General features: G+C 40.7%; 1 protein-coding gene across 10 annotated transcripts; it reads left to right on the top strand.

The window, feature by feature from the left end:
* Positions 1–18: 18 nt before the first annotated feature.
* On the top strand, positions 19–26,848 carry msn (serine/threonine-protein kinase msn). Of its 10 annotated transcripts, none has more exons than XM_070279334.1 (19): positions 19–241; positions 867–1,008; positions 6,279–6,344; positions 15,438–15,882; positions 15,953–16,195; positions 16,264–16,766; positions 16,822–16,998; positions 17,365–17,385; positions 18,039–18,325; positions 18,612–18,753; positions 19,570–20,412; positions 21,782–21,958; positions 23,294–23,923; positions 23,983–24,138; positions 24,201–24,368; positions 24,432–24,581; positions 24,643–24,777; positions 24,845–24,919; positions 24,979–26,848. In XM_070279334.1, exons 2-19 carry the CDS (start codon positions 931–933, stop codon positions 25,150–25,152), a joined length of 4,470 nt encoding a protein of 1,489 aa, XP_070135435.1. In that variant the 5' UTR covers positions 19–241; positions 867–930; the 3' UTR covers positions 25,153–26,848. The 10 variants fall into 10 exon arrangements, with proteins under 10 accessions (XP_070135435.1, XP_070135434.1, XP_070135441.1 ...); XM_070279333.1 differs by having other exon boundaries at positions 18,594–18,753; XM_070279340.1 differs by having other exon boundaries at positions 17,979–18,325; positions 23,681–23,923.
* Positions 26,849–27,904: the final 1,056 nt, after the last annotated feature.

Genomic DNA, 27,904 nt, shown 5'->3' with positions numbered 1-27,904 from the left:
ACAAAACAAAAACCACAACGCTGGCCTGGGCACACTAACTTGAAATTCTGATTGGAAACGGTGTGTCGAAGCTGCGTCGGCTCGCGTTGGGAATTCGATTCGTCTCTTCTTTGATTTTCCCCAGTGCACTGCGCAAACCGGAACTCGCTGCCATTGAATTGTGAATTTATCGTTAACGCTTGCTGCATTTGTGCAATGCAAAGGCGATAAAACGCCGCGACAAGTCGCTGTTCGGTGCTAAGTACGTAAAAATCACAGTCCTGCCGAAACGGAACGGGGAAAAAGCGAGTGGCAGATTTTTTCTGTCTACCCACACAAACACACACACGTATACAGAAGCGGCCGTTTGCGTGAGTGTGTTGTTTGTGTGTGTATCGGAGCGCCGGAAAATAAAATAGAAATAAGAGTATTAATTGTGTACTGAGTGAAAAATAATCAAAATCAGAAGTGAAGCCAAAAGTTTAATCTTAAAAAAGATATTCGAAAAGTGTTTGAAAATTTCAAAAAAAAGAGCCGCGCCCACACACACACACACCGCTCAGCAGCTCGCACAATAACACACACACACACGCATAGAAACGCTCAAAGCGGCAGCGGAGAGAGAGGAAGAAGCAAAAAAAAAAAAGAGAAAAGTTGTGTGGCAGCAACAAATAGTTTGTTAATTGCACGGGTTTTCAGCTTTTATTTCAAAATTAATTTGTCGCAAAAAAAAATAAATAAATTCGGAATTAAATTATATACTGCCCCCCCCTCTCTGGGCTGGCCTCTCTGTTAGTGTGTGTGTGTTGTGGGGTTATTTCGCTGACTTTGCCGTATATGTGTGTGATTTTTTTTATAATTTTTCACACTCTCCTCTCTTGGAGCAGCAGCAGCAGCTCCAATCTCCAGATCCAGAAGAACAACACAAACAACAAATAACAACAAAATAAAATGGCGCACCAGCAGCAACAACAACTGGCTCCATCGGTCAACTGTTCACTGGACGATATCGATCTGACGGCCCTAAAAGTAAGTCTATCCGGGATATCGGATGGGAGAAACCCCCTAAAAATAATCGGAATTATATTTGAGGTGTTTATTATCACCCAGTTATAGAAAGGGGTGGTGGGGGGAGTCACTGCCCCCGATTCTAATGATACTCCAAGGTGCGGTCTTATAGAGTTGCTGTATAAACAAAAAAAAATTAAGTTTATTTTTAGGAATTTAAAAATAAAAAAGGGTTTTCGTTTTTTATTTAAAAGTGGGAGGTTTTTTTAATGACTAATCTTACTAGCTTTGATTAATAACCCCATTGAGATATTTTTATTTTTAAAACCATAATGATCGCCTTTGTCAACCCTTATTCCACACCAACCGATTTAAATTGGCCCATACACTTGAGAGGGCAACCCTTCAGGGACTCTTCTTCTCCCTCCCCCTCCCACACACATTTATGCAAATTTTGCTTAAAAGTACAACAAAAGGGAAACTTTTTATTGTGTGTGTGGGTGGGTGTGTGTGTGCTGGTTTCGCACACTCCTGCCATGGCAACCAAAGAAAGGTTTTTGCACCATTAGCACCCCCCCTTACCCTCACTCCCCCTCTGGAAATCACAATAATAATCGAGTTGGTAAATGCACATTGGCATTTCGATTTCATTGCCTCCGATCGACCTCCCACCACCCTCTTAAAAGCCAACCACCACCCTTCATTAAACCCCCCACCACCACCCCGAATTTCTGCGCAACTTTTGACCGGCCGGTGTCATCTTCTTCGCTATTTTTTGTTTCTTTGCTTTGCGTTTCGTTTCTCAATGAATTTGTTGAGTCGACCACCCCCCCTCCCCTCTTGTGCTCCCACCCCCCCTGAGCACCGCACGCACTGCCAACTTGTGTGCCGCATGCGTTTGTTGCCTTTCTCTTTCACCAAAAACACTCACCACTTTCGGGCCCCAAACTCACCACACTGCCCCACGTTGGGCGCCGAAAGTAAACTTTTCTCATGTATGTGTGTCTGTGTGAGTGTCCGTTTGTTGACTCTGCCCCAGAAGGGGGGTGAGGAGGATGGGATGGGTGGTGCCGGGTGCTTGGGTCGTCGCCTTGCCGCTCCAGGCCCTGTACACAGTTGCGGTCAGAATAATAGTCCATGACTATCTCTCAGATATTGTATCTTTTGGCAAGTGGAAGGCTACTCTATTTGGGGGCACCACTGTTCCACGAAGACGAGACAAGAATGAAAATTGTTTAGTTTACTTTATTAAAAGGCAGCAGACAAGAAGCAACATGCGTGCCACGGAATGGCATTTAAATATGTATGCAACTGTGTATGTGTGTCTGGATATGTGTGTGTTGCACCAGACAGCTTGAAGATGATGATAATGATGATTAAGATGATGAACTGAAGGAAAAATAAACGCAAAGCAAAATCAGCAAAAATGGCAGGCTGGCAGAAGCATGAGAGAACATGAATTGTGTTTCTTGTTTGGCCTTCTCCTTTTGTGGGAGGAGGAGGAGGAGTGGGCGTGGGCTTGGGATGCCCCCGTCGGCATGTCTGGTGTATCTTTTGACCTGTCTGTGCGTGGCTTTTAAAGGTCATTCAACACAAAAGCCAGAGATGTGGAATGTGTCCCGAAATAGAAAACCTCGAAAGGTCAGAGTCCTTAAAGCTTCCACTCTGGACTCTTCTGTGGCTTCCGTTCTCCACCAAATAACGGAGATAGGGGGCCTCTGGTTCGATAAGATACCGCTAAACTGCATTCATCAGTCAACGAAGTTTTGTTAATTATTTTTATGAGAACCCCCTCTCCTCTCCCCCTTTTAATGCAGTTTCTTTTATTCTCTTCTCCGATAAGAATTCAAACAGTGTTCTGGTTCTGGTTTTTGTTTCCTTTGTGTTGCTCACTACACTGAAAGAAATCTCCCCCCCTCTGTAGTGTAGTGTCTGTTTATTTTAATCAACTTTTATTGCATTTCGTTGGCTGGCTGAGCGATAAAAAAACGTGTTCGCCCACATTTGTTTGGAAAATAAAGTGTGTGTGTGTTTGTGTGTATCTGTGTGACCTGCAATTTGCTTCAAGAAGTTGAACAAAGCCACACATGCCAGGGGTTTTTTTTGGGAAAATACTTTTTATAGATATTCCAAAGGATCGGGTAAAGTTTCCCCGGGGATTCCCCAGGGTATCGTTAGGTTTGCCATATGGAAATGGTATATATTTGTTTTTCCAGTGCATTTTCCAGTTGCATTTGCATGGGCGTCCTAATATGCAGTCAGTCCTGTTTTTAGCCACTCTCTAGCTGCTAACTGGGCCAAGCCTTTTCGTTAAGGGGGGGCCTAAAGAGTAGGGGGGTCTAGCTCGTTAAACAAACAAAACGAAAAAAAAAAAGAAAATTCCAGTTTGCCGGGACAGGTAAACTGTAATAATGAAGACACTAGTCAGAGACTAGAGATAGTCTATTTAGTAGAGGGGTCTAAAAAGTTAGTTTATAAATCAAAAATTAAAGAAATATTTAAATTATTAAAATATTAAGCCAATAAGCTAAAATATCTGGCATTTAAGTCTTAGATTTAATATTTTATATGAGTTCTGTTTAGGCACTCTTCACTGTACTGTTGGCTCTTTCGGCCTCCAACGGATTGTTTAGTTTTAGTTTTAGTTGTGTACCCCTTTTTGGATAAAAACAAAAACAAACAAAAGGCAACCAAAAGGGGGGTACTGGGTGGGGGGGCATGTGGCATGGCGGCACCTGGACAGCTTCCAAAGAAACCGGCAGGAATGAGCAACAAGCCTGTTTGGCTTGCCAGCCAGCCACTGTTGTTAACAGATAACTGTAACCAAAAGATGCACCGAGAAAAGTTTTGGAAAAATATTTATTTAAATATTAAATAATAATTTAAAAAAAAATGCTACAAATTAAAAGTTATAATCTGGGTACTAGTTTATTTTATTTTATGAGCCATAACTAGCCTTTTTTTCTAAAAGCTACCTGCACTTTGTTTTGACCTAAGTACCTCACCCCTAATGAGTCATAAAGCAAAAGATACTTTTGAATCCATCAGATACTTTTCTTCCCCCCTCGCTTTGTCTCATTCGGAAGTTGATTTTCGTGAATTTTTAATTGATTTCCACAACGTGAAGTAATCAGCCATAAATAGCAGTAATTGCCGACACACTCCTCCCCCGCTGGCACCCGTCCCCCATTTTTTTTGTCTTTGCCTCTCCCTTCCTTTATCAGTGTATGCTCTTTGCATGTGTTTGACACACTTTTTTCGGTAAACGAACGAAAAGGGAGGGGGTGGTGGGGGCGGGCAGCCATAAATCTACTTAGAGCGGCTTCCATAGTTCTCCAGTTTCCCCAGAACCCCAGCCCCCCTCCCCCAGGGCCTAGATCCCCGAGTATAAAAAATGTTTTACCCCCCCACCTCCCCTATTTGTTTATTTGCCCTGCACTTTTTCGTGTTTTTTTTTTATTTCTTCCTTTTTTTGCTTTTATTTTTTGTTTTTCGGTTGTTGACGCTTTGTCTTTTGGTCTCTAATTCCTTTTGGCTGCCAGAAGCTTAAGGAGCACCACCACCCTCCACCACAACCACCCTCGGGGGACTAGTGACTGCAGTCGAGGAGGGCTTTCCTGGGCATGGGTTTCCTTCTGTTTGGCGGGGGGGATTAAAGTCTAATAAAGTTGACAAGCTAGGCTGCTCTATAAATCATGCATTCCCGGATAGGCCAAGATGTCTTTGGATATCAACCGATCATCCCTAGTGGTAGCTGCGACTTAAGGCCTTCAATCGACTTTACTTTCAACTAAACGGCTTAACTTGTTCTGGAATTTGGAGCAGTACCTTCTCTAGACTAGGTTCTTCATGCACTAACAGAAATGATAGAAGTTCTTCATGGAACGTGATTGATTTCCACAATTTTTATTAAAATAAGAAGCTTCATAACGAGATGAAGCACTGGTGACGAACGCAATATGAGAAATGATACATTGTTTTTCTTACTTTTACAATAGTGCTATCAACTATACATAAAATATGATTAGTTACAGACGTACTTTAGAAAATAATAAACCTTTAAACAAGTTTCTTCTTGCTTTTTGCGGTGACGAAAGCAACGTCTAAATTACATATTTTTCTTTCCAAACATGCCTGGTTTTTCTTACACTAACACAAGTTTTATCAATTTTACATAGAGTATTCGATTAGTATCTGCAGTACTCAATGAAATAATAAACCTTATGACGAGAGGTAAAATACCTGTGCCGAAGGCAACCTCCAAAATTCATACGTTGCAAAAAATTATAAGTACTTTATATTTTTACAAAAGAAGGCTAAAAATTATACGTAGATTTCCTGCTTTAATTCTTGGGAGAATAAGTCTCTTGAGGGAGAAAAAGTATCGGTGACGAGATAAATGTCTGAAAAATGTTGTATTTTGTAACTTTGATGACGAAAAAATGGATTATTTCTTGCAAATTATAGTTCTTATTCTTAGATCTTAAATGAATATGATTAAAATGACTATAATACAAAGTACCAGTAATGAAGGCAACCCGAAAAATATCTTCGAAAAGGTTATTAATTAGGAAATATGATTAAGTACCGATATATGTATATGTATGTATATCTGGTTCAATACAACATTGCGTGACTAGCTCCCAACTAGAAATAACTCACTTAGTGTTGGCTATTTAATCGATATTTATTGAAAGGTATTTCTCCACCTGTAACCTGTAACCCCCTCCCCTCCCCCCTACCAGTCATAAGTAAGCCCCAATCCCGGTTGTCAAAAAAAGTCAGTTACCTGTTGGAATTCCGTTGTTTTTGTTGTTATTTTAATTGGCATTTGCCTTACCTGTCGTTCTGGTCGTACTGGTCTCGTCACCGTCCGTAATCCCAATTCCGATTCCCAATTCCCTGAACTCCCCCGCTTACCCTTCCTCTCCCTCTCCTTCACCTGGGCTCCAATAAAAATAGAAAGCATTGTGTTGTGTGGCGTGTCACGACGTGTCACGAGTGGCGTGTCAATGAACTCTCTCTCTCTCTTGCATGCAATTTGTATGGCTTATGGGCTTGGGGTAAGGGGGGATATCGAGAATCTGAATCGGAATTTTCGGAAATTGAGGATTTTTATTTTTAGAGACGCTTGTCTCGACTTATTTGTAAGGGTTAACATGCCTTGATAAACAAAACAAAGGTATGGTCTGGGGAGTGGTTGGGGTTAAAGGTCGTTTCAAGTGGTAACCTCTTAGGGGTTGAACTCTGATTTTCCTTCAAAACTAACTCTGTTTGTTTTCTCTTTCCAGGATCCAGCTGGCATCTTTGAACTCATCGAAGTGGTGGGCAATGGCACCTATGGTCAGGTCTACAAGGTAAGAAGAGGGGTCTAGATCTCTCTGGAGACCTCCGAGAGCAATGATCTCAGTTCTGGGGCTACTGAGAGTCACTTGGTGGTATTATAATTAGGAATCATTAGACTTGATGCTTGACTGCGTTTCACTTAACTTTAACGCCCAAAAATATAAAAGAAAAGATAACTAGCTGAGTTGTTCTAACCGCTTTAATTAGTTTGTATCCGCTAGGTTGTCTAATAACTTTCAGAACCGAGATCCGAGATAGTCTTCTTCTCACACATTAACACATATTTCTGAAGAAAGAAATACAGGAACCAGAACACCATCATCATCATCATAATCTGGCTCTTCTCTGAAAAAAACAAAAAAAAAACAAAACAATGCCTTGACTTTGTGTGTTTGTATTTAAATTATAAGTTTCAAATGTATCTGCAAGATACAACCAACTATGCAGCGGCTGAGCGGCAGGGGCATTACAAAAATAGACATTGCTTTTGTAAATTACCGTTAGCTGTTGGAAGTGTGGCATGCGCCGCTTGGGAGGCCAACGCTGCTGCTGCTGCTGCGGCTGCTGCTTGCATCTTGCAGATACACTTTGTGGGGGTCGCCGACGCTGGCAGCTTTTGAGATAAATGCCATGAAAGTCTGACTAGAAGAACCTGTAATTATAAGTCACCTGGGATTAGGTATGGAAATGACTAATCATAACTGGGAATACGAGAAGGCCTTCAGTAGGCCTTACTACTCTCTTGAGATACTTTTCCCAAAAAAATAAAGATACTTTTCTCAGTGCAACAACTGCTCAGTTAGCACTAGAATGTCCAAGTATCTCTCCGCAAAATTAGCATGACTAATGCCTAGATACTGAAATGTATCTGTATCTGTATCTAGTACTCGAAGTAACGGCTGCCTGAGTCCATCCACTTGCTCGGCTGTGTCTCATTCCGTTGGCATGTATCTCAGGCTGTGGTTTCCAGCCGACTTGCCTGATTGACTGACTAACTGAGTGACCGGCCAACCGGTTTGGATATTGAGGCACTTTAGAGGCACTCTCTTTTTTTTTTTGGCCTAAACAGCTTATCAAACGTCACAGTTGTTGACCAAATTTTGCAATTTTTGGGCTTAATCATAATTTCAGTTTGGTTGTGTTTATTTTTCTCGATTTTTTTCTTTTTTGGATCTTTAAGATACATTTCTGGGAATAATTTTCGCTTCTAAGCTTCTTTTGATTTATGGCTTGTTTTGTTTAGGGAACTTCCGTTTTATTGATAACTTGAGGGGTTTTTTTTTTCTGCTATCGGGCTTTAAAGAGCCAGTAGTGAGTCAGACTTGGACTGCCAGAGGGACTGCAACCACATGTGCTTCCAGAGAACACGTACAAGTGCAGCACATGTGTAGTGATTTTCAGAGTAAGGGGCAGTCTGACTCTAAACGTGGTCAACTGGAAATTGTAGCTAAAGGTCTGTAAACTTGCAGAAAAGTGTATTATAAACAAATATTAAAGCTTTCCTATAAATGGTCTTTGTTATTCTGAAATCCACACCAATCTGAAGACTTTATTCGATGATATGAGTACTTAGGCCGAACCACCATGTTATTTTTGGGGCTTGGCTGCCGTTAGTGGCTTTTCCGCCCACACACACACACACTCAGACACAGACACTAACATCCCACAGTTGTCGTATAATTAACATTTCTCATATAGCTGGGCGAACTTTGACCCAATTACCGGGCCGGGCTATAGTTATGACTTTAAGACCGAGAAGGAGCTGGAATTGGAGGTGGAGTCTAGTTGGAGACAGACAAGTGCAGACAGAAAGACACTATATACATATTTATGAGCGAGACATGATAATAAAGCACGCAACCACGCCAGCACAGCAACCATGTCTGGATGGCTGTCTGTATGCGCAGGCGCAGCCAGGCAGAAAAAAATAAAGCAGAAGAAACAGCAAATGCAGCGCTCGATTAAATAAAATACAAAAAAAAAAACAAATCCGACAAGCAAAACATGCAAAATACATTAAAGCCAATAAACAAATCAAGCAGGAAGCTAAAAATAAAGAAATACATACGAAAAAAACTTAAATAGAGAACCCAAATGACTTTAGAGTTCATAAAAAAAAAGGCAACAGCAATTAGTACACAAGAGTAGTAGCCCCAAAAAGCATAAAAGGCTCTCTCAATGTCATAGCACCGAAAACAAATCTAATTGTTACGCAAATTGTATTTGTTTGGCAGACTCGAAGAAACCTCTAGCAGAAACACAAGTCATTGACACGCTCAGCAATTGTGGAGAGAATGCACTGGGAGAAAGATTGGGAGCTAAAAGAGGGTGTGCTTTTAAAAAAAGCAATGAAGGGTCTTTAAAAAATGTTGTGAACTAAGCTTGAAATTGTAGGTATTGGAAATCTATAATCTAAATATGAAAAATATGGAGGAATATAGCTTTGTTTTATGAATATGAGCAATATAGAATGTTTGCTTTTTCAAAAAGCAAAGCAGAGTCTTTAAAAAACAAATAGATTTTGTGTTATGTTGAGAACTAAGCTTGAAATTATAATAAATGGTATTATTATCTAAAATATATCGAAAAGAGAGTGATATGAGATACCCGGTAGAGCTATACGAATGTTTGCTTTTCAAAAAAGCAAAGCAGAGTCTTTAAAAAGTGGCTGAAAATTGCTTTATGTTGTTAAAGCTAGCTTAAAACAATAATTGTTAAATATTGGTGCTGAAATGTATCAAAAGGAGAGGGCTATAAGATACCCGGTACTTTTTTCGTCACTTTATTGCTTTCTTTTTAAAAAATCATAAGAATAGCAAGAGAAAAGCATACTCTTTACTAAGCTTAAAATAAATTAAATTAAATGGTACCTATTATTAAAAATATATATATAATAAACTAGTTGCTATATAATACCTGGTACTTTTTTTGTCACCTTCTTGTATGCTTTTGAAAAATGAATAAAATAAAAAGCATAAAACATACTCATAACTTTTCTTGAAATATATTTTATTGATGGAAAATTTTTTTAATATTTTTAAAAGTCAAAAGCAAAAAAGCATATAGCAAATTTTTTCTATATTATAAGTACTTTTTTCGTGTGCTTTTCAAGAAAGCATAAACTAAAAGCATATAAAATGAATCAAAAAGCATACTCTACCAGACTCTAAGCAAACTCTCTACCATACATTTCTCAACCTTTTTCTTGCAGTGTAGTTCACTCTCCTTTCTCTTTCCCTATTTTGCAAATTTTATGGCTCTTTCGCGGCCAATTCCCTGCATTTTTTTTTTCAGCGCCATTTCTACTCGAGCATATTGTATTTTTAGAGGTTCACTAACTTAGTGGTTGCTCTGTTTTTAGTTTTTCGGATTTCAGTTTTTCGGTTTTCAGTTTTCTGGCTTTCTGCTTCGCTTTGTTCGCTTAATTAAATCTCTAGCCCTGACACTTTTTTCATTGACAAGGCAACCTGTGTGTCTGTGTTTAGGCCACTTCTGGCTCTTTTGGCCAAAACAATAAATGGGATTTTTTGGGTTTACGTTTTCTGGTGTTTTTTCGCAAAAAAAAAAAAAAAATATTATTTTTTTGCTAGACCAGCAATCCGCGATGGGAAAGTCATCGAATCGAGTGGAGAGAGGTTTTGGGGAAGGTATTACTATATAGTGCCTTCATACGTGTGTGTGTGGGGGGGGCAACCAGTAACGACCTTGGGAAGCGATGAGTTGCCTCTTCTTGTATTTTTTCGAAGCTGCTAAGTTATGCATTTTTTTTATTATCTGACCGAGTGTGGGTTGCGGTTTGCTTTTGTTTTTTCGAAATAAATTAAATATTCATGCTGGAAGTTGGAAAAAAAAAACAAAAAATTTATCACTTTCGAAGACGGCGTGTGAAATTTTTGTGGTTGGTTTGATATTCCAAGAAAACTAGACTCTTGGAAGCTTAGATTCTATTAAATATTTTATCTTGAAGAGCCAATGATTCATTCAATAAACTGACAGACAATTGACCCACTTCTCCCCCTACTTTCAGCTCACTTTCAGCCCACATATCACCCAAATGAGATAACTCTCTTTATCTCCATATATATATATATATATATCCCTGATTCAGCAATTGCGATAAGTTTTGAATGGCAGTTGTTTCGGTTACAAGGTTAACTTGGCCAATAACAAAATAAATATATATAAATATTCAAACATTACTCAGAGTTGGCTATATGGCTTTATGATGGTATTTCACATGAAATCCTAGTCGAACAATTAATTTATGAGTGAAAGTTTTGTTATTTTGCATAATTGCATCCATAATTATGGCCAATGAAAGGCCTTTGTTTGAAAGTCAAAGGGAATTGAACTTCAATAGCCGCCCTTATCTTCAGTTTTTCCTTTTTTATTGTCCGAGAAGGGTTACCCGTTGACCCGCAGACTTAATTTATTTAATTTCCAATTACCACAATGGACACTTACTCGGGGACTCTCTCTCTCAATTAATTAGAATTTCAAAGAAAAACATATATACACACCCTCCATGTGGGAAAAGGAAACCGGAACTTAAGTGACGTCATTATCATTATATAGCTATATAGCTAAATATTCCCCCTCTATGATTTCAACACAATTTGGGTTATCTTTTCGCAAAAAAACCCTCCAGGGGCTGTCAACAATGGAAATAGATTCAATGACTCAATTTTCAAGGTAGGCGCCTTGCTGATAAGGTCCATCATGAGGTCGGGACGGGACTTTTATAAATCCAATGAATAACCCATAATTGTGATGGACGAAGGTGAGGTATTCGGAGGGCAGTATAGGTAACTAAATAGTCCACCCAAGAATATAGTATACTACCAAATATATATATACTTGCTTTACTATATATACTGACATTATTTTATGATTTATTCTCAGGTAACTTTGTCTAGACAGCTGATCAATTTTTGAGGCACTCTAACTGGCACATCAAACAACAAACTTTACCTAACTGGGTTAACCAGTCAACCAACCTGCCTCCTTGTTGCAAGCACTTTGAACTCCGATGGGGGGGGGGGTTAACACCTCCACTTCAGACTCAGACTGAGACTCCTTCCTGCCTGTTGGGAAAATTCAATTTAATTCAAATTTGCAGCCAAGTGCTAAAAAGCCAGTCAAGTGGTTCGGAGTAGGGCAATGTAACCTTTGACCCCCACCACCACCACCTAAAAATGTGAAATAAATTTAAACCAACAATTTCAAGCACTATTTCGCCTTCAATGGCTGTTTTTATGAGCCAGCTGGCAGTACTCTACAGTCAACTACAGGTGGCTCTGGCTACAGTGAACTGCCTATTCTGTATAATAAAGTGTAGTTAGTCTCTAACCAATCCCCACTGTAGAAGAGGGCTTTGATTATCCGGTTTAATTAAAGAAACTAACAACAATTGGTAATTGATGAGTGACTACCTGCCCCCAGCTCCTCCTCCTCGCTGCTCCTCTAGTCACCTCCTAATCACCTTCTCCAAATGGAGTCTACCATGTTGCATAAGTTGGCCAAAACGCAGCACCACCAGCAGCTGTGGGCCAGTGGGCCAAATGGAGTTACTTTTCTAGACGCATCGCTGGGGCGTGGTATTTGTATCTGTATCTTTCAGGTTTTGTAATTGAATTGCGGCCGTGTGGGAGCCAGAGCCTCCATGGAAGAAAATATGCCACAATGTGGTTTGGTTTCCTTGCTCCTCTAGATGTGGTTGCCACATGTGTGTCTCTGGGTGGGTTACGTGGTAACACCCACGGCAGGTGGCTCATAATTTGCATCAAACGCATGCCACTCGCTTCCATAAAACTATCTCTTAGTTTGATGTTCTTCCTGGCACTTTCTCAGCTATCTAATGGATACTTTTCCATTTCCTGGTTGGACTTCTGAGCTTATCTGAGTGGAGAATTGTATTCTTTTTCTGGAAAACTCTATCTTTCATGCCCCCTTCCGCTTTCCCCCCGCCCGCCTCGTATTTTTGAAGCAATTTGCGTGCCAAGTTGGAGGCAACTCGAGGAACATGTCCAAAAGTTGATATTTTTGGGGCCAGAAACAGAGGCAGGGGGGGGGGGGGGTGCCGGCACTTGACTGCATTTTTTTCCCAATCTTGTGCAACAATCCAACGCCAGTTTCCGAGCTTTATTTACTATATATATGTACTATCACATATAGTACTATTATATACAATATGCATAGTGTTTTTCGTTCTATTATCAGCTCGAACGCGGAGGAAAATGTATTTTTTTTTATACCCTTTCAGAGGGTATTATGGATTTTGTCAAGAGTGTGCTACGCAGTAAAGGAGACATTTATGACCCTATTAAGTATATATATTCTTGATCAGAATCACCTCCTAAGATGATATGAGTATGTCTGTACTAAGTCTGTTAACTAGCCTCTTAGTTTTAAAGCTATAGACTTGATGCTATCGACCCTTCTTTCTTTTGAACTCAGTATATAAGTCGAAATTGACCGGGATCGGTTGACTATACCCTATAGCTGCCATATAACTTATTGATAGGAAATGCTATAACTTGAGTGTTTTTAGAGTTAGAGAGATGGGATTTCCTATGGATTCTATTTATGGCTAAATAATACGACATACCAAATTTTATCAGCATCGGTTGACTATATTCTATAGCTACCATATAACTGAAAGATCAAAAATGACCCCAACTTTCGTGGTTTTAAAAATAGAAGGTTAGAACTTCATAAAGATTATATATTTTACCAATTAATCCAAAATACCAAAGTTTATAAGGATCGACCTACTATATCCTATAGCTGCCATATAACTGATTGATCAAAAATGCCATAACTTTGGTGTTTTTTTAAAAAGTAATTTGAAAGTTTGTACAGATTTTATTTTTGGTAAGTTGGTCGGACATACCAAATTTCATCGGAATCAATCGACTATATCCTATACCTGCCATATAACTGATGAATCGATAATGGTATAACTTGAGTGTTTTTAGAGTTCGAGAGCTGGGATTTTCTATCGAAACTATTTCTATCAAAATAATACGACATACCAAGTTTCATCAGAATCGGTCTTCTATATGTTATAGCTGCCATATAAATGAAAGGTCACAAATGGTACCAACTTTGTTATTATTGACGATAGAAGCTTGTGACTTTCTTATTAAATTTTATAATCTAATAAATTGGTTTTATTACAAAATTCTAATAAGGATCGGACCACTATATGCTTCATATTAGATATATGTATATCCAATCTTAACTGGAAGGGTATACCAACTTCGACTCCCCTTAAAGTTAGCTTTCCTATCTCGTTTTTTTATTTTCTGTCATCGTCAGCTGCGAATTCGGTTGGCACTTTTTTTTTATTTTAAATGTGGATTTTTGTCATTTGTTTGTTTTTTTACGGAAAGGGGAGGGGTTGGAGGAGGGGGTGTTTCCATAACAAGAAGTTGCAATGAGTTTCTGGCTTGAAATGCATGACGATCGTGGGGTCTTTGGTGTGCAATGCTTATGAGAATTATTGTTCGCCAGGTTTTGGTTTTCCTTCAGATATTGTTTCAGTTTCAGGTCTGAAGAGGTTGGAACTTGATCGACCAGGTTAGGGCTCTCTTGAGAGCCACCCTACCCTATTGGAGCTTCTTTCATGCTTAATTTTGTATCTTATTTTTGTATCTGTGTATCTGGGAGTGTATCTGTTAGTTTGGTAATAAAAAACCATCTCTTGTGCATAGGTAGGCAAATCCCAAACCCAAATCGGACAGCTGCACTCCATTCCAAGTCACTCCACTCCATTGTTGACTTGCCCCCTTGCCTCCCCTCCCTTGTACCTTTAAAATATTTTCACATTTTTGATTATATTACAGATTCAGCGATTTTTCTTTTCATTGTGGGGTCTACCATATAGCTCTCTACCCTACTCTATATGGCCAAAGGCTTGTCGTCGGTGCTGTCTTTGTTTATTTTGTCTCTGGCGGGGATTGTTTAGCTCAATTTGGGGCTTTTAAGAAAAAGGTGACGAAAGTGCTACTCCACTGAATGATTCATAAATATTTTTCTTTCTTTTTTAATAATTGCGGCAATCAGAGAGCTTCTTTAGTTACTTTCTTATAGGAAATTCGATATTGTTTAAAACACCTGCCAGGGTGTATCTCTAATCGATTTTTTTATGGATAGTTGGCTTCAAGTCAGGCTCCATTAGTGGCTGTCATTAATTTGCATAAAATCGGCGGCCTAGTTGGAGCATCAGAACAGCATTCTGATGGGATCCCCGCCTGGAACTAATCACTAAGAGGTGTGACACTGCAGATGGTTGTGTTTTGAGTTAGAAAGCCAGAGCTCCCCTGGAGCTTCTAAACTGGATACCAAACCGTAATCACCTTCTAAAAAAAACAAGCATCCTCCATCTGCCAATCATCATCCTCTAGCTATCGTCACCTAAATTGTTATCGTCTCTCGTTAAGCATTTTGATTTATGGATAAAGTTGGATGGAAGGAGGCTCTACTGCCTGCCTGCCTGCCTGCTCACTCAATTAAAACTGTATTAAATGTAAAATGGCTTTAAAAAGATGGCATCTGTTGGATACTGTTGCCCGGAGGGGGATCTATGTCCAGTAACCGGTTCAGCAGGACGACAACTCAATCTCGAGAGTAGCTAGTCAGGCATGGGGGGCATTTAAAACAATTAAAGTGGAAAGATAATTGAAACTAGTGGCTCTAGTGAGGACCTGACTGGAAAGCATAAATTCTTGAGAAGATTACCCATCCTGGTAAACCTTTCTAGGGGGCCTTCTGTTAGATATTTTTGTGGCCATGTACTTGACACCTCTGATTACCCCACTTGAGGTTACTGCTCCTCGCCAGAGACCTCTAGCTCAGTTCTCTGCCCTCTTGGGTTCTCCTATTGTTTGATTTCATTGGAGTCTCGATGTCGACGTCGATGCTGATGTTTGTGGCTGCTTTTGTTTACTTAATCACTTTTTATGCGTCGCAGTTTGTTGACTTGAAGCCTCCGCCTCTGCCTCCACCTCCAGGGTCGTTGTAAGCGTCATCGATGAGGGTGCTAAAGTGCAGAGACCTAACCTCGATCCCTATACTCATGTCTTTCCTATCTTTCATTGCAGGGTCGTCATACAAAGACTGGCCAACTGGCTGCCATAAAGGTGATGGACGTCACCGAGGACGAGGAGGAGGAAATCAAGCTCGAGATCAATGTGCTGAAGAAATACTCGAATCATCGCAACATCGCCACCTACTATGGGGCGTTCATCAAGAAATCGCCGCCGGGCAAGGACGATCAGCTCTGGCTGGTGATGGAGTACTGCGGTGCTGGCTCTGTAACGGATCTGGTCAAGTCCACCAAGGGACAGAGCCTCAAGGAGGAGTGGATAGCGTACATCTGCCGTGAGATACTGCGTGGCTTGGCCTACCTGCACTCCAACAAGGTCATCCATCGGGACATCAAGGGCCAGAACGTTCTTCTCACCGACAATGCGGAGGTGAAGCTGGTGGACTTTGGTGTCTCCGCCCAGTTGGATCGAACGATAGGACGGCGCAACACATTCATCGGTAAGAGGATGCGAATAGGAGGAGGAGGATGCGAGGATGAGTCAGAGACTAAACTTGATTTTTTCTGCAGGTACTCCCTATTGGATGGCCCCCGAGGTCATTGCCTGCGACGAGAACCCCGACGCCACGTACGACAATCGCTCCGATCTGTGGTCGCTGGGCATCACCGCCCTCGAGATGGCTGAGTCACAGCCCCCGCTCTGCGATCTGCATCCGATGCGAGCCCTCTTCCTAATCCCCCGCAACTCTCCGCCGCGCCTCAAATCGAAGAAGTGGTCCAAGAAGTTCCATGGCTTTATTGACACGGTGCTAGGTGAGTCATCGATTGGCTTCGATGGGCTTGGAATGCTAATCCCTCTTTCCCCTTCCCTCACCCAACAGTGAAGGACTACCACCAGCGGCCTTACACCGAGAACCTGCTGAAGCACGCCTTCATCAAGGACCAGCCCACAGATCGCCAGGTGCGCATCCAGCTGAAGGATCACATCGATCGCTGCAAGAAGCGCAAGCAGGAGAAGGAGCGCGAGGACTACCGCTACTCCGGCTCCGACAACGACGACGACGAGCCGCAGTTGGCCGGCGAGCACAGCTCCATTGTCCAGGCACCCGGAGGCGACACCCTGCGTCGCAACTTCCAGCAGATCCAGGAGGGCCGACTGGCCGCCGAACAGCAGCAACAGCAGCAGCACCACCAGCTCATGGCCCAGGCCCAGGCTCAGGCGGCAGCTGCCCATGCCGCCGCCCAGGCCCAGGCTCAACTGCAACAGCAACAGGCCGCCGCGGCGGCGGCAGCGGCCCAGCATGCAGCCCAGCAGGCCCAGGCCGCCCAGCAGCAGGCTCAGGCCCAGCAGCCCCAAGCGAATCGTCAACAGAAGCCGCAATCGGTTTGTTACCATCCTCTTTCTTGGAATGACATTATTAAAGCTAAGATACTTCCAGCGCCAGCAACAGATCGAGGAACCTGGTCCGCCGGCAAGACCGCCACAGCGCCTGATCGTGGTGCCGGATCCGCCGCATGCCAATCGGCCATTGCCACCGACCCCCAAGTGCGGGGAGCCGGCGGGACAGACCGCGCAGCAGCAGCAGCGTAACTCGCAGAATAACTTCAAGCCATCGGTGGGTAGCATCGTCCAGTGTCCAGATAAGGGCTATTGGAAGAGAACTAGAAACCGAACTAGAATCAAGAAATTATACTTTAAGATAAGGCCTCCACCCCGTCCCCAAACCTGTAATGAGTAACCCCCCTATATGTAGTTTCGATTTATTTTTTGGAACCATGTATACATCGATAGCATCTTATCTTATCCCAAATTATATCTCTTTTATTTTCATGTTTTGTGCGCCTACATAATCTATATACAAATATCTATATACCGCCACCTATATGCATTGATAACCACCACCCGTATGTACTCTATAATTTGAATCATGTGTCCATCATGCCACACTACACTGTAAAAAAAAAAATGTAAAAAAAACCAGTTACCACCAAGGAGACCTGAGGTATGTCCTATGATTTTTAGTTCAAAAGCCTGTATTATTTTTTTGAGGAGCGAGGGTAATGCCTGCAGTGCCCTCGACCTCGTTTGTTGTAACCCAGATACCTACCCCCCCTTTTTCGGAGCTCTTTTTGTCGAAATTCCATCCAATTTAAGGAGGTAACCCCCTAACTTTCCACACCCCCTGCACGTACCACTAAACATCCAATAATGTAGACCGTGATTGATGAGTTTCTAATGCCATCAAAGGCTTATGGGCCGAACCGTGGGATATACATGTGTATCTTCTCCAACCACTAACCTAGATACTACTGCTACTCCTAACCCACCTATGTATCTGCTGCGATGCGAACCTCTATCCGCTTGGCGTTCTTGATCGTTATATCTGTAATCTGTAAGAATAGTGACGAAGGAAGATCAATCTAATGCTCTCTTATATTTCCTTCCCGCCCCCCCGAAAAACCCGTGGTATTACGTGCAAACTACACACACAACACAACACACACCACACACACCCACAACATGACACACAAAAAATCCTCCTGCCCCTTGAAAAAAAAAACAACAAAAAAAATTTATTGTAAAAAAAAAATGTAGGACCATTTGGATGTGTTAGCAGCACAATTAAATGAATTGGGCGTGGTCTCCTCCCAACAGCCGCAGCCCCAAACAGCTGCCGGATCCAACCAGCAGCAGCAGCAGGCCCAACCGGAGGCGCCTCCCCGCAACAACAGGCAGTCGGCATCTGGAGTGGGCTCCGCGTCCGGTGGTTCCTCCAAACCGGCCGCTGCACTGCCACCACAGTCTGGAAACAATCATCTGGGACAGCCGGTGAATCCGTTGGATCCTCTGGACAGCAGCGATTCGGATAGTGAGCCGGATGAGCCGAACGATCGGGCAAGGAACGATGGCACTCTGCTGGCCAGCGATCCACCCAAGCCACTGTAAGTAGCGAATCACCAGAAGGGCGTGGCATGTAGAAGAAGATCACCAGTAGATCGCTCGGAATACTAACTCGAAACCACAAACATTTCTGTCTCTCACTTATTTATAAACCCATCCCCCATTGGATTACCCAACCACACCCACAAACCCACCATCCCAACCACCTTCCCACCCATTTCATTTCCATTTTTGTCGAAACCATCGATATGCCGGCCCCCCTTTTGTGTTTTTTTTTTGTTGCTTTTTTTGGTTTTCTGTTATGTTCAGACCCGAATTTTCATATAGACCCGGATTGGGACCCGTTTCCGAGGATGGTAACACGACAACGCCGCTGGGACATGGTAGCGGAGGACCTCCCAACCGGCCACTGCCCCCCACGCCGGATGACGACGACCAGGCCGGCGATCGTACGCTGATCATGAAGCGCGTAAGTCCACTAAGCTATAGATTATATATCCCCACCGATCACCGATCTATATCCTTTAGTTTAGTTTTTCGAAGGGAGGGCTTAGCAGAAATGAGATGTTAGGAAAAGTCGGTGGAAAAATTGTATAAATTGTAAAAAAAAATAGCTTTGATGAGGGTTTGAGGTCTGACTAAAAATTAAACCCACCCCCCAACTAAACTAAAACAAGAGTATGATTAGGCTCAACCTGGTTGTGGTTCTATAGTGAGTTACTTAAGACTATTTAGCTTAAAATATATATACTATATACCCTTTGATTTCCCTACTAAATCTACCTGAACTTTGAATTAATTCTTAATTTGATTTTTAATATTTAAAAAAATATATATTTTTTAATTTAGTATTTATGGCGTTTGAAACAGTGTGAAATCTTTTTCGTGAATTTTCTTTCTATTTTCTTTTAATTTTTTGTATATTTCTTTCTGATAATGAGCCATGTGTGATGTTGCATCTTAAGAATATAAAAAATTAATAGAGAGAATATCTATTTGTACATACATATATGAATATATATTATTTATATAGTACATGCACCGAGCACACAGACACACACACACCCATCTCTATATATATATTTTTGAATGCAGAATTCATGAAAGACTTTCCATGCTGTGTGGTGGGCGGGTTTCTAGTCCTAGATGATACCAACCGACCAACTTAACACAATTCTTCTCTTGCTGCGTACTCACCAACAACAACAACAACAACAACAACTACTACTACTACAAACAACAACCCCCCCTTGAAAAACCCCCTTTGATTAAAAAAAAAAAATAGAAACAAGAACAGAACGCGAATCGACTTCAAAAGTCCGCCTCGACATCCCATGCTAGTGTCACGCCCCGTTCTGGAGTCACCCATCCCGAGTCCCGCCTGATGGAGGACTGGGAGTTCGATCGGTTCTTCCCCAAGTTCGCCGCCACGGCCAGCCTTAGCCGGAGCTCCCAGCAGAGCACCCTCAAGGTGGAGACGAAGCTGCAGCGGGCCAGTGTGGCGGAGGCCATCACCCGTCCGGTGCCGCGGGGCTATCAGCCGTTGAAGGGCGGCGACCCGCCACCAGCCACAAGTGCCAGCCAAAGTATTGCCAAAGAGAAGGTAGGAGCCGGAAGTGGTAGCGGAAGTTCCAGCTCCACATCGACCACATCGCACAAGCGCCAGGAATCAGATTCCAAGCTGCCGATGAATTTTGTACGCGGCTTCCGACGCGAAAACTCGGATTTCTTCCCGCTGACGAAACGCTACTCGGCGGTGCTGAGTGGTGGATCCACGGCCGGAGGATCGGCTGGCCAGCAGCTGCAATCGCCGCAGATGGTGCAGGCCCAGAGGGCCAGTGCCGTGTACCAAAGGAACAGCATTTACAACAGCAGTGCCAAGGAGAACAAAACGGGAGGGGGAACTGGAAGTGGAGCAGGAACTGGAGCAACGGCCTCCTCGGCATCTGTGAAGGGTGCTGCCGCCAAGCCTGCCTCCAAATCGTTGGTGAACTTCAACTTTATGCGACCGCGTCGCGAAAAGACTGAATCCGTGATTGTGTTGCAAAATGCAGCAGTTCGTGCCGCACAGCAGAGGCAACAACAACTGCAACAACAGCAGGAGCACCAACTGCAGCAACAGCAGCAGGTAAACGTTCTCAGATCGCACCACCAAAGAAAGGCAAACATTTAATTCCCCAAAAAAAAAAACGACTGAAAACATAATTCATCCAAAAATCAAAACAACAAATTACTGAAATATGTTGCCACATTTTGTTGCCACTCTGACCATTTAATTGTGTTTTTTTGTCTTGGCGCCAGAAACGTAAACCAAACCCAAACTATAAAAAAAAAAAACAGCAAAAACAAAATTAAAATAAAAATCAAAGAGCAACTTAATGCTGAAATCTACCATTTGGCTCGCTATACTCCCACCATCATGCACACACACACACCCCACACACACGCACACTCGCACTCGTTAATAACATTAACTAACAGCTCGTAAATAATTAAGAAACAAATCACCAAACAAAAAATAGAAAAACATTTAACAGCTGGAAATGATATTATAAAAACAAAAAGGCTCACTTGTTATTATTATTTTTGGCATGTTTTGGTTACTATTTGGTTTCATTCTCATTTAATTTGTATCTATGTATCTTTGTATCTTTTTATCAGAACGCCATCTCTAGAACGATAACTAATCCAAGTCTTAAGAACCTCGATTGCTTTCTAACTGGTCTTGTACATAACTCTGTATTGAAAAAAAAAATTAACTAAAAAAACTAAAAATCATTAAAAACAAAAGAAGCTAAAAAATCGAATGCTAATGAGAAAAAGTTATAATACTCGAAGGGCAAGATACTGAGATTAAAATAAAAATTTGTATATCTAAATATAGTTAGGATCATAGACCTTATAGAGACACTGCTACTATCTCTTTGTGTGTAAACTAGACTCTGCTCTGCTCGTATCATCATCTTCCTAAAATTCTATACCTCCTACTGCTTATGCTCCAAAATTGTTTTAAAGCTTTCCGCCTCTCGCTCTGGAAACTCTCTGGAAAATCAATTAAGAAAAGTTTGCTGGTTTGGTTAGCGACTCTGTTTTCAGAAGAAAAGTTTACCTGCTGAGTTGCCAGCTGCGGAGGAGGATGAGGAGCAGGAGGAGGCGGATCCCAACTAATTTTAAGTGCTCTCCTAGCTTTAAAACAATTTTGTGGCAGGACTTAGGACATAGGACATCTACCTAAATGTGTTAATTTTTAAGATCCTAGGTCTCTCATTGGCATTCATTTATGTATTACATTATATACTTACCATTATTGTGCTGCTGCTCTTTTGAATCTTTTTCGATATATGTTTTCCTCCACACTCTACTATATATAACCCCCTATCCTCCCCCAACAATCTTCCCTAATTTCATTACAAATCTGTTATGTTTTTGTTCTGTGAAAAGTCCAAAGGTCAAGTGGAATTTTTTAAAAAATTTGTATCATCTGTCCTCCCACACAGAACCGAGGAGGAGGCGGTGGCGGCGGCGGAGGCGGAGGCGGTAGTGGCGTCACCAGCGGAGTGGGAGCCGATGGCCTGGGCACTCCTGGAACCCGGACCAGTAGCGTCCTGCCGGACCTGCTCAGCCAGGCATCGCCGGCAACGCCACCACGCCATGATAAATCATCCAGTGAGGAGGTGAGTAATGGTGGCCATAAATACTCTATATGGTTCTATATATTTTTTTTATTATTGTTTTTGTGTAATACCCCCGCCCCCATTGAGCCACCCACCTCGTCTCGTGATATATTTTACGTTTTAATCGAATTTCTTTGTTATTTATTTATTTTTTTGTGATAATATCTTGTTGTATCGTTCGTTCTGTTCCACTGTCTGTTGAGATTTCATGTCCATTTGTTGGCTCTTCCGGTTGTGATAAGGAAGTTCCATGTCATTGTCCCTGAATCATTCACCTCCCCTCTAGATATAGATTTTAGTTAAAAATTCAAAACGATACACTATGAAGTTTCTTAAATAATTTATTTCCCATCCTAACCCCTATGTTTGTGACTAATCCTTAAGATATCCTTAGCCTAAAAGTGGAACAAAGTTCATTATGAAGAGTATAAAATTGGATCGAGAATCAGTTGCATGTAGCTTTTATAAAGTGCATGTCCCAATTAATTAATTAATTTTTAAAAAATTAAAAAAAAAACTGAAAACCCAAAAAAACCAAAAAACGTTTTTTTTCAACAATTTCTTCTTCTTAATTGTGCTTTGTCTTTCCGCAACGTTTGAGCTGATGGCCGATATACGATATATATACGATATATTCTAACCAATTACAATTAAATTACGTAAGTAAGTATGAATTAAAAAAAAATACCAAAAAGCATAGTTTCCAAAAACCAGTCCCAAAAAAAACTATCAATATACCAGACTATTGTGTATAATTTTATATATATATTTCTTCAATCACCTTCTCGTCACTCTCTGTATGTGTTTCAGTTCAAAAGATGATCTTGTCTTTATTTTATTAGTAATTTTTAATGGAAATGGTTATCTAGTTTATCTAGTTCTACAATATGTCTCTATTTTAATGTAAAGTCCCTAATTTTCATTTAACTTTCACTTGATTTCCACACACACACACATACGATATACACTATATATTCATACTCTTACCATTGGCCTCTCGGGAAAGACTTAACACATTTGATTTTTTATCAGAGTTTTTATTTTTTTTATTAACACACACACATTTCCACCTCTCAACCTTTTAACCTTTGGGATGCACCTCCCACCACCCACCACCCATACCACACACCCCCTACACAGTCCAGCATGTGAATTGTTTTACTTTATTTATTTTTTTAGTTGACATCTCAAGACTAATTACGATTTTTTTCTTGCACTTTTCTATTTTTCTTTTCTTTCCACTCAATCAATATAAAAAAAAATCCCCAAAAAACCAAAAATTCCAAAACGAAATCAATCGAAAATCGATTTATTATCGAAATAATCGAATAATAGTATCAAGCGGCCATTAGCTCATCCGTGCATTCCACGCCATCGAAATCGTTTATTGCCACCAGCGGCAGCGGCGGCAGTGGAGGTGGCGCCACTGGCGGCCACGGCCTGGGGGGCGGTACCGTTGTGGGCGGGGTGATTATCAGCGCCAGCAATCATTCACCCCAATCAACGATATCGCTCGCCTCGTCGTCGTCGAACTCGCGCCAGAACTCGCCCAAGAACTCAATCAGCAAGACGCGCTCATCCAGCAGTATTACTAATCTCTTGCACAAATCTGCTTCTTCCTCCTCCGCGAACCTACACATGAACCACCTGACGCCCTGCTCCTCAACATCCTCGGCCTCGGCCTCGAATCCCCTGCCCCCGCACGCCTATGCCCTCCAACAGAAGCAGCGCAGCTTCCTGACCTTCGGATTTGGGGCTGGCGGTTCGGGTCCATCGCGCCGGGAGTCTCATGTCAATGTCAACGTGACACCCACCTCCCATGAAGCGGCCAACGATACGCCCGAGATCCGTAAGTATAAGAAGCGGTTTAACTCGGAGATCCTGTGCGCGGCCTTGTGGGGCGTCAACCTGCTGATTGGAACCGAGAATGGACTGATGCTCCTGGATCGCTCCGGCCAGGGAAAGGTAACTTCTAGCTAGACCTTCTCTGAAATCATAATCTTTATAAACTCTGCTCCTTGTAGGTCTATCAGCTCATCTCGCGACGTCGTTTCCAGCAAATGGAGGTGCTAGAGGGCCAGAACATATTGGTGACCATATCCGGCAAGAAGAACCGAGTGCGAGTCTACTACTTGTCCTGGCTCAAGTCAAAGATCTTGCGCACTGACGGTCTCTCCGATGTGAGTTCTTACCAATCCGAACTATTAATCTTAATCTTAATTTTAAATCTTGAACAATATAGCAAGTGGAGCGTCGCAATGGGTGGATCAATGTGGGTGATCTCCAGGGTGCTGTACATTTTAAGATTGTCAAATACGAGAGGATTAAGTTCCTAGTGATTGCATTAAAAGACTCTATTGAAATTTATGCATGGGCTCCCAAACCATATCACAAATTTATGGCATTTAAGGTTTGTATCTTAAAAATCTTTAAATTTAATTAAATATTAATAAATTAATTAATCTTATTTAAGAATTTTGGTGAATTGGAACATCGCCCGCTTTTGGTCGATCTCACAATTGAGGATCAGTCAAGACTGAAAGTGATCTATGGCTCCGCCGAGGGTTTCCATGCGGTTGATTTAGATTCAGCTGAAGTATACGATATATATCTTCCCAAACATGTAAGTAATAAAATTATTTATTGTTTATATATATTTAAAAATTGATTTTTTATTTCTACAGACTCAGGGTGCAATCATTCCGCATTGTATTGTGGCGCTTCCGAACTCAAATGGCATGCAACTGCTGCTGTGCTACGACAATGAAGGCGTCTATGTTAACACTGTGGGTCGTGTTTCCAAAAACATAGTGCTGCAGGTAAGATCGAGTAATAATCTTTATAAAATATATAAGCTAATGATAGCCTTTTTTTAATGTCTTTCAGTGGGGCGAGATGCCCACATCAGTGGCCTATATCGGCACTGGACAAATCATGGGCTGGGGCAATAAAGCAATAGAGGTAATCCCTATCTAAGATATTATTTAATTAAGTTATTTATAATTTCATTGGATTTACAGATACGTTCCGTCGAAAGCGGCCACTTGGATGGTGTTTTTATGCACAAGAAGGCGCAGCGCTTGAAATTCCTTTGCGAGCGCAACGACAAAGTATTCTTCAGCAGTGCCAAAGGTGCTTCATCGTGTCAAATCTACTTCATGACGCTCAACAAGCCGGGCATGGCCAACTGGTAAAGCGGAGCTCCGATTCGGGGAGACTCCAATCTCGACCACCGGCGAACAAAACCACATTTTATCTTCTTATTTTACCCAACACAACACACACAAATGAAAGTATCTAAAATCGAAAAAAAAAACCCATAACGATGATAATTAGATGATTTAAGTGAAGAGTGCATAATACCGATTAAGTGAGAGATATCCTACACGATCATGAACTTGTGCTTATGAGAAATTCAACCATGACAACGTTTCAATTAGTAAATGTGCTAAGCAGGACTCGACCAACTGGTGCACATCGAGTCTATATAAATAATCTACTTAATATTTAGAAGCGGACATTTAAAGCTCACTCGCCGAGGTTTTTCGTCAGATCTGGTCAGAAATACTCCTGCGTGAGAATCGCAGGATCGCAATTAAAGCAATCTATTATAACCCTTTATCCTTTTGATGTATGTATATTGACGTTACATAACACTCGGAACAAGCTAATCACATCCGGATTATGAGCTAATGATTTTCATATTTTGCTTAAAAGTTAAACTTATGTTGAAAAACAGCAAACCGAAATAGACCCACACATTACAAACAAAAATATGTATAACGAATTTTCTAAACAGAAGCAGAAGAACGTATATATACATATATATATATATATATTAATTATATAGTAATAGATATATGCAGTTAGTTTTTGTTCTTGATATTATCAGATAGAATTTATTTGTGCGTTTCTGATGATGAATTAAATGTTAGTGGAGAGCGAGCGAGAGCCGCGGACAATTAAATATATAGAAATATATTGTCTGAGCTCATTTTAATGGAAAGCGAAAACAAAACCCACATAAAACGCCATTGTAAAAACTAAGTGATAAACAACAAAAAAAAAATTAAATAATTGATTATATGTAAAATAAATCCGAAAAGCAACCGGAACAGAGCATGCTTGCGAGGATATCTAATGCGAGGAAAGCTACCTTAATAACAAAAAAAAAAATAATATTTAAAAATTTTTGGAGGGAATTACAAACGAGAAACCTAGTTAAGCTGCATTTTTTACTGAACTTTTATACAAAAAGCAAAGAAAAAATATAAAAGATATAAAAAACAAATGAGGAAAATTAAACCAAAATTCTACAAAATCGTAGCACATTTAAATAAAATAATGGATGTCCATTGACGAACCATCTCCGCTTGTTGTACCGTGTGCATTTCCCGTTTACGTTCTTCAAAGCTTCAATATCAAAAGTGGTCATGTTGCAATATAACTCTATATCGACAGTATATAGATCTTTTCAACTTTCCAACCTGCCACACACTGCAATACGATGGAACACTAATTCCGCCTTATTTTGTGTTGTTTGCATGTAACCGTACACCTAATCACCCCCTAATCTTCCACACCCTCCTCCTCCACACAACAAAAAAAAACGTCTCATTAAGAAATATATATTTAAAATATTGTTTGTTTTTGTGTTATATATACAAATGAATGTACGCCCCCCGCCCCTATATATTTAATAATGTTCATCGAAGCAAAATGGAAAAGTGCACTAAAATGCAAATTTAAAAACCGAAAAAAATTAAAACAATTAGTAATAAATGCTTACTTTATTTCTAAAATAAAACAAGTAAAATGATACAGAAATGAATGTAAATCTAATTATTATATATATATAATCTCAAAATTAAAAAAAAAAATACAAAAAAATATATCTTAATGGTTTTATTTTAATTATCAAGGTTTGTAATCCATATCCTCCGAGGGGCTACATCTTGGAATAAAGAAGTAAACTTTTGAGGGCATGTCTTGGTTAATATTCATCCGATTCTTGAGCGGAATACCTTAAACGAATTGTGGATCCATTTCTGATCGATCTGCATCAAAATCTTAATACAAATTTTCGATTCGATTTTTTCTGAAATTTTCTCAGGGGTTCCCTATAAAAATTCAGAAAATGCTTGGGAATCGAATATTGCCCAGAACTATGGCTATATCTTTTTCAGTAGTCATCCGATTCTTGAGCGGAATACCTTAAATGAATTGTGAATCCATTTCGGATCGATCTGCATCAAAATCCCAAAACAAATTTTCAAATTGATTTTTTCTGAAATTTTCTGAGGGATCCCCTTCGAAAATTCTAAAAATGCTTGGGAATCGAATATTGCCCAGAATTATGTCTATTTCTTTGCCAATAGTCATCCGATTCTTGAGCGGAATACCTTAAATGAATTGTGAATCCATTTTGGATCGATCTGCATCAAAATCCCAAAACAAATTTTCAAATCGATTTTTTCTGAAATTTTCTGAGGGATCCCCTATAAAAATTTAAAAATGCTTAGGAATCGAATATTGCCCAGAACGATGGCTATATCTTTGACATTAGTCATCCGATTCTTGAGCGGAATACCTTAAACGAATTGTGGATCCATCTAAATCTCAAATAATTGATTGAATAATTTTAATAAATCAAGAACTTAAAACCTTTTTTAATACCATTGAGTTGTATTATTTTAGTATTAAAGAAAAAATACTTTGCGTTTACAGCACACTACTTTTAGTTAACAGGGCGCTGTTAACGCGATAAACGGCGTGAAGTTGGCTGCGCTAGGCTGCCGTATTTTCCTCTCTTTCTTTTCTTGGATTTGGTAGGTGAAGGAATGGAAAATTTAATCGCGAAAATTAAAGCTTATATCGTCGCATCCAATAAAGAAACAAAACAAAACAATGTCGACAACTAATGCAAAAGCCCTTGGGCTAAATATT

Source organism: Drosophila bipectinata, chromosome 3L (genome assembly GCF_030179905.1).
Source record: "Drosophila bipectinata strain 14024-0381.07 chromosome 3L, DbipHiC1v2, whole genome shotgun sequence".
NCBI lineage: Eukaryota > Metazoa > Arthropoda > Insecta > Diptera > Drosophilidae > Drosophila > Drosophila bipectinata.
Note: the sequence above shows the minus strand (reverse complement) of the source record. Positions and strands in the feature narration are given on the sequence as shown.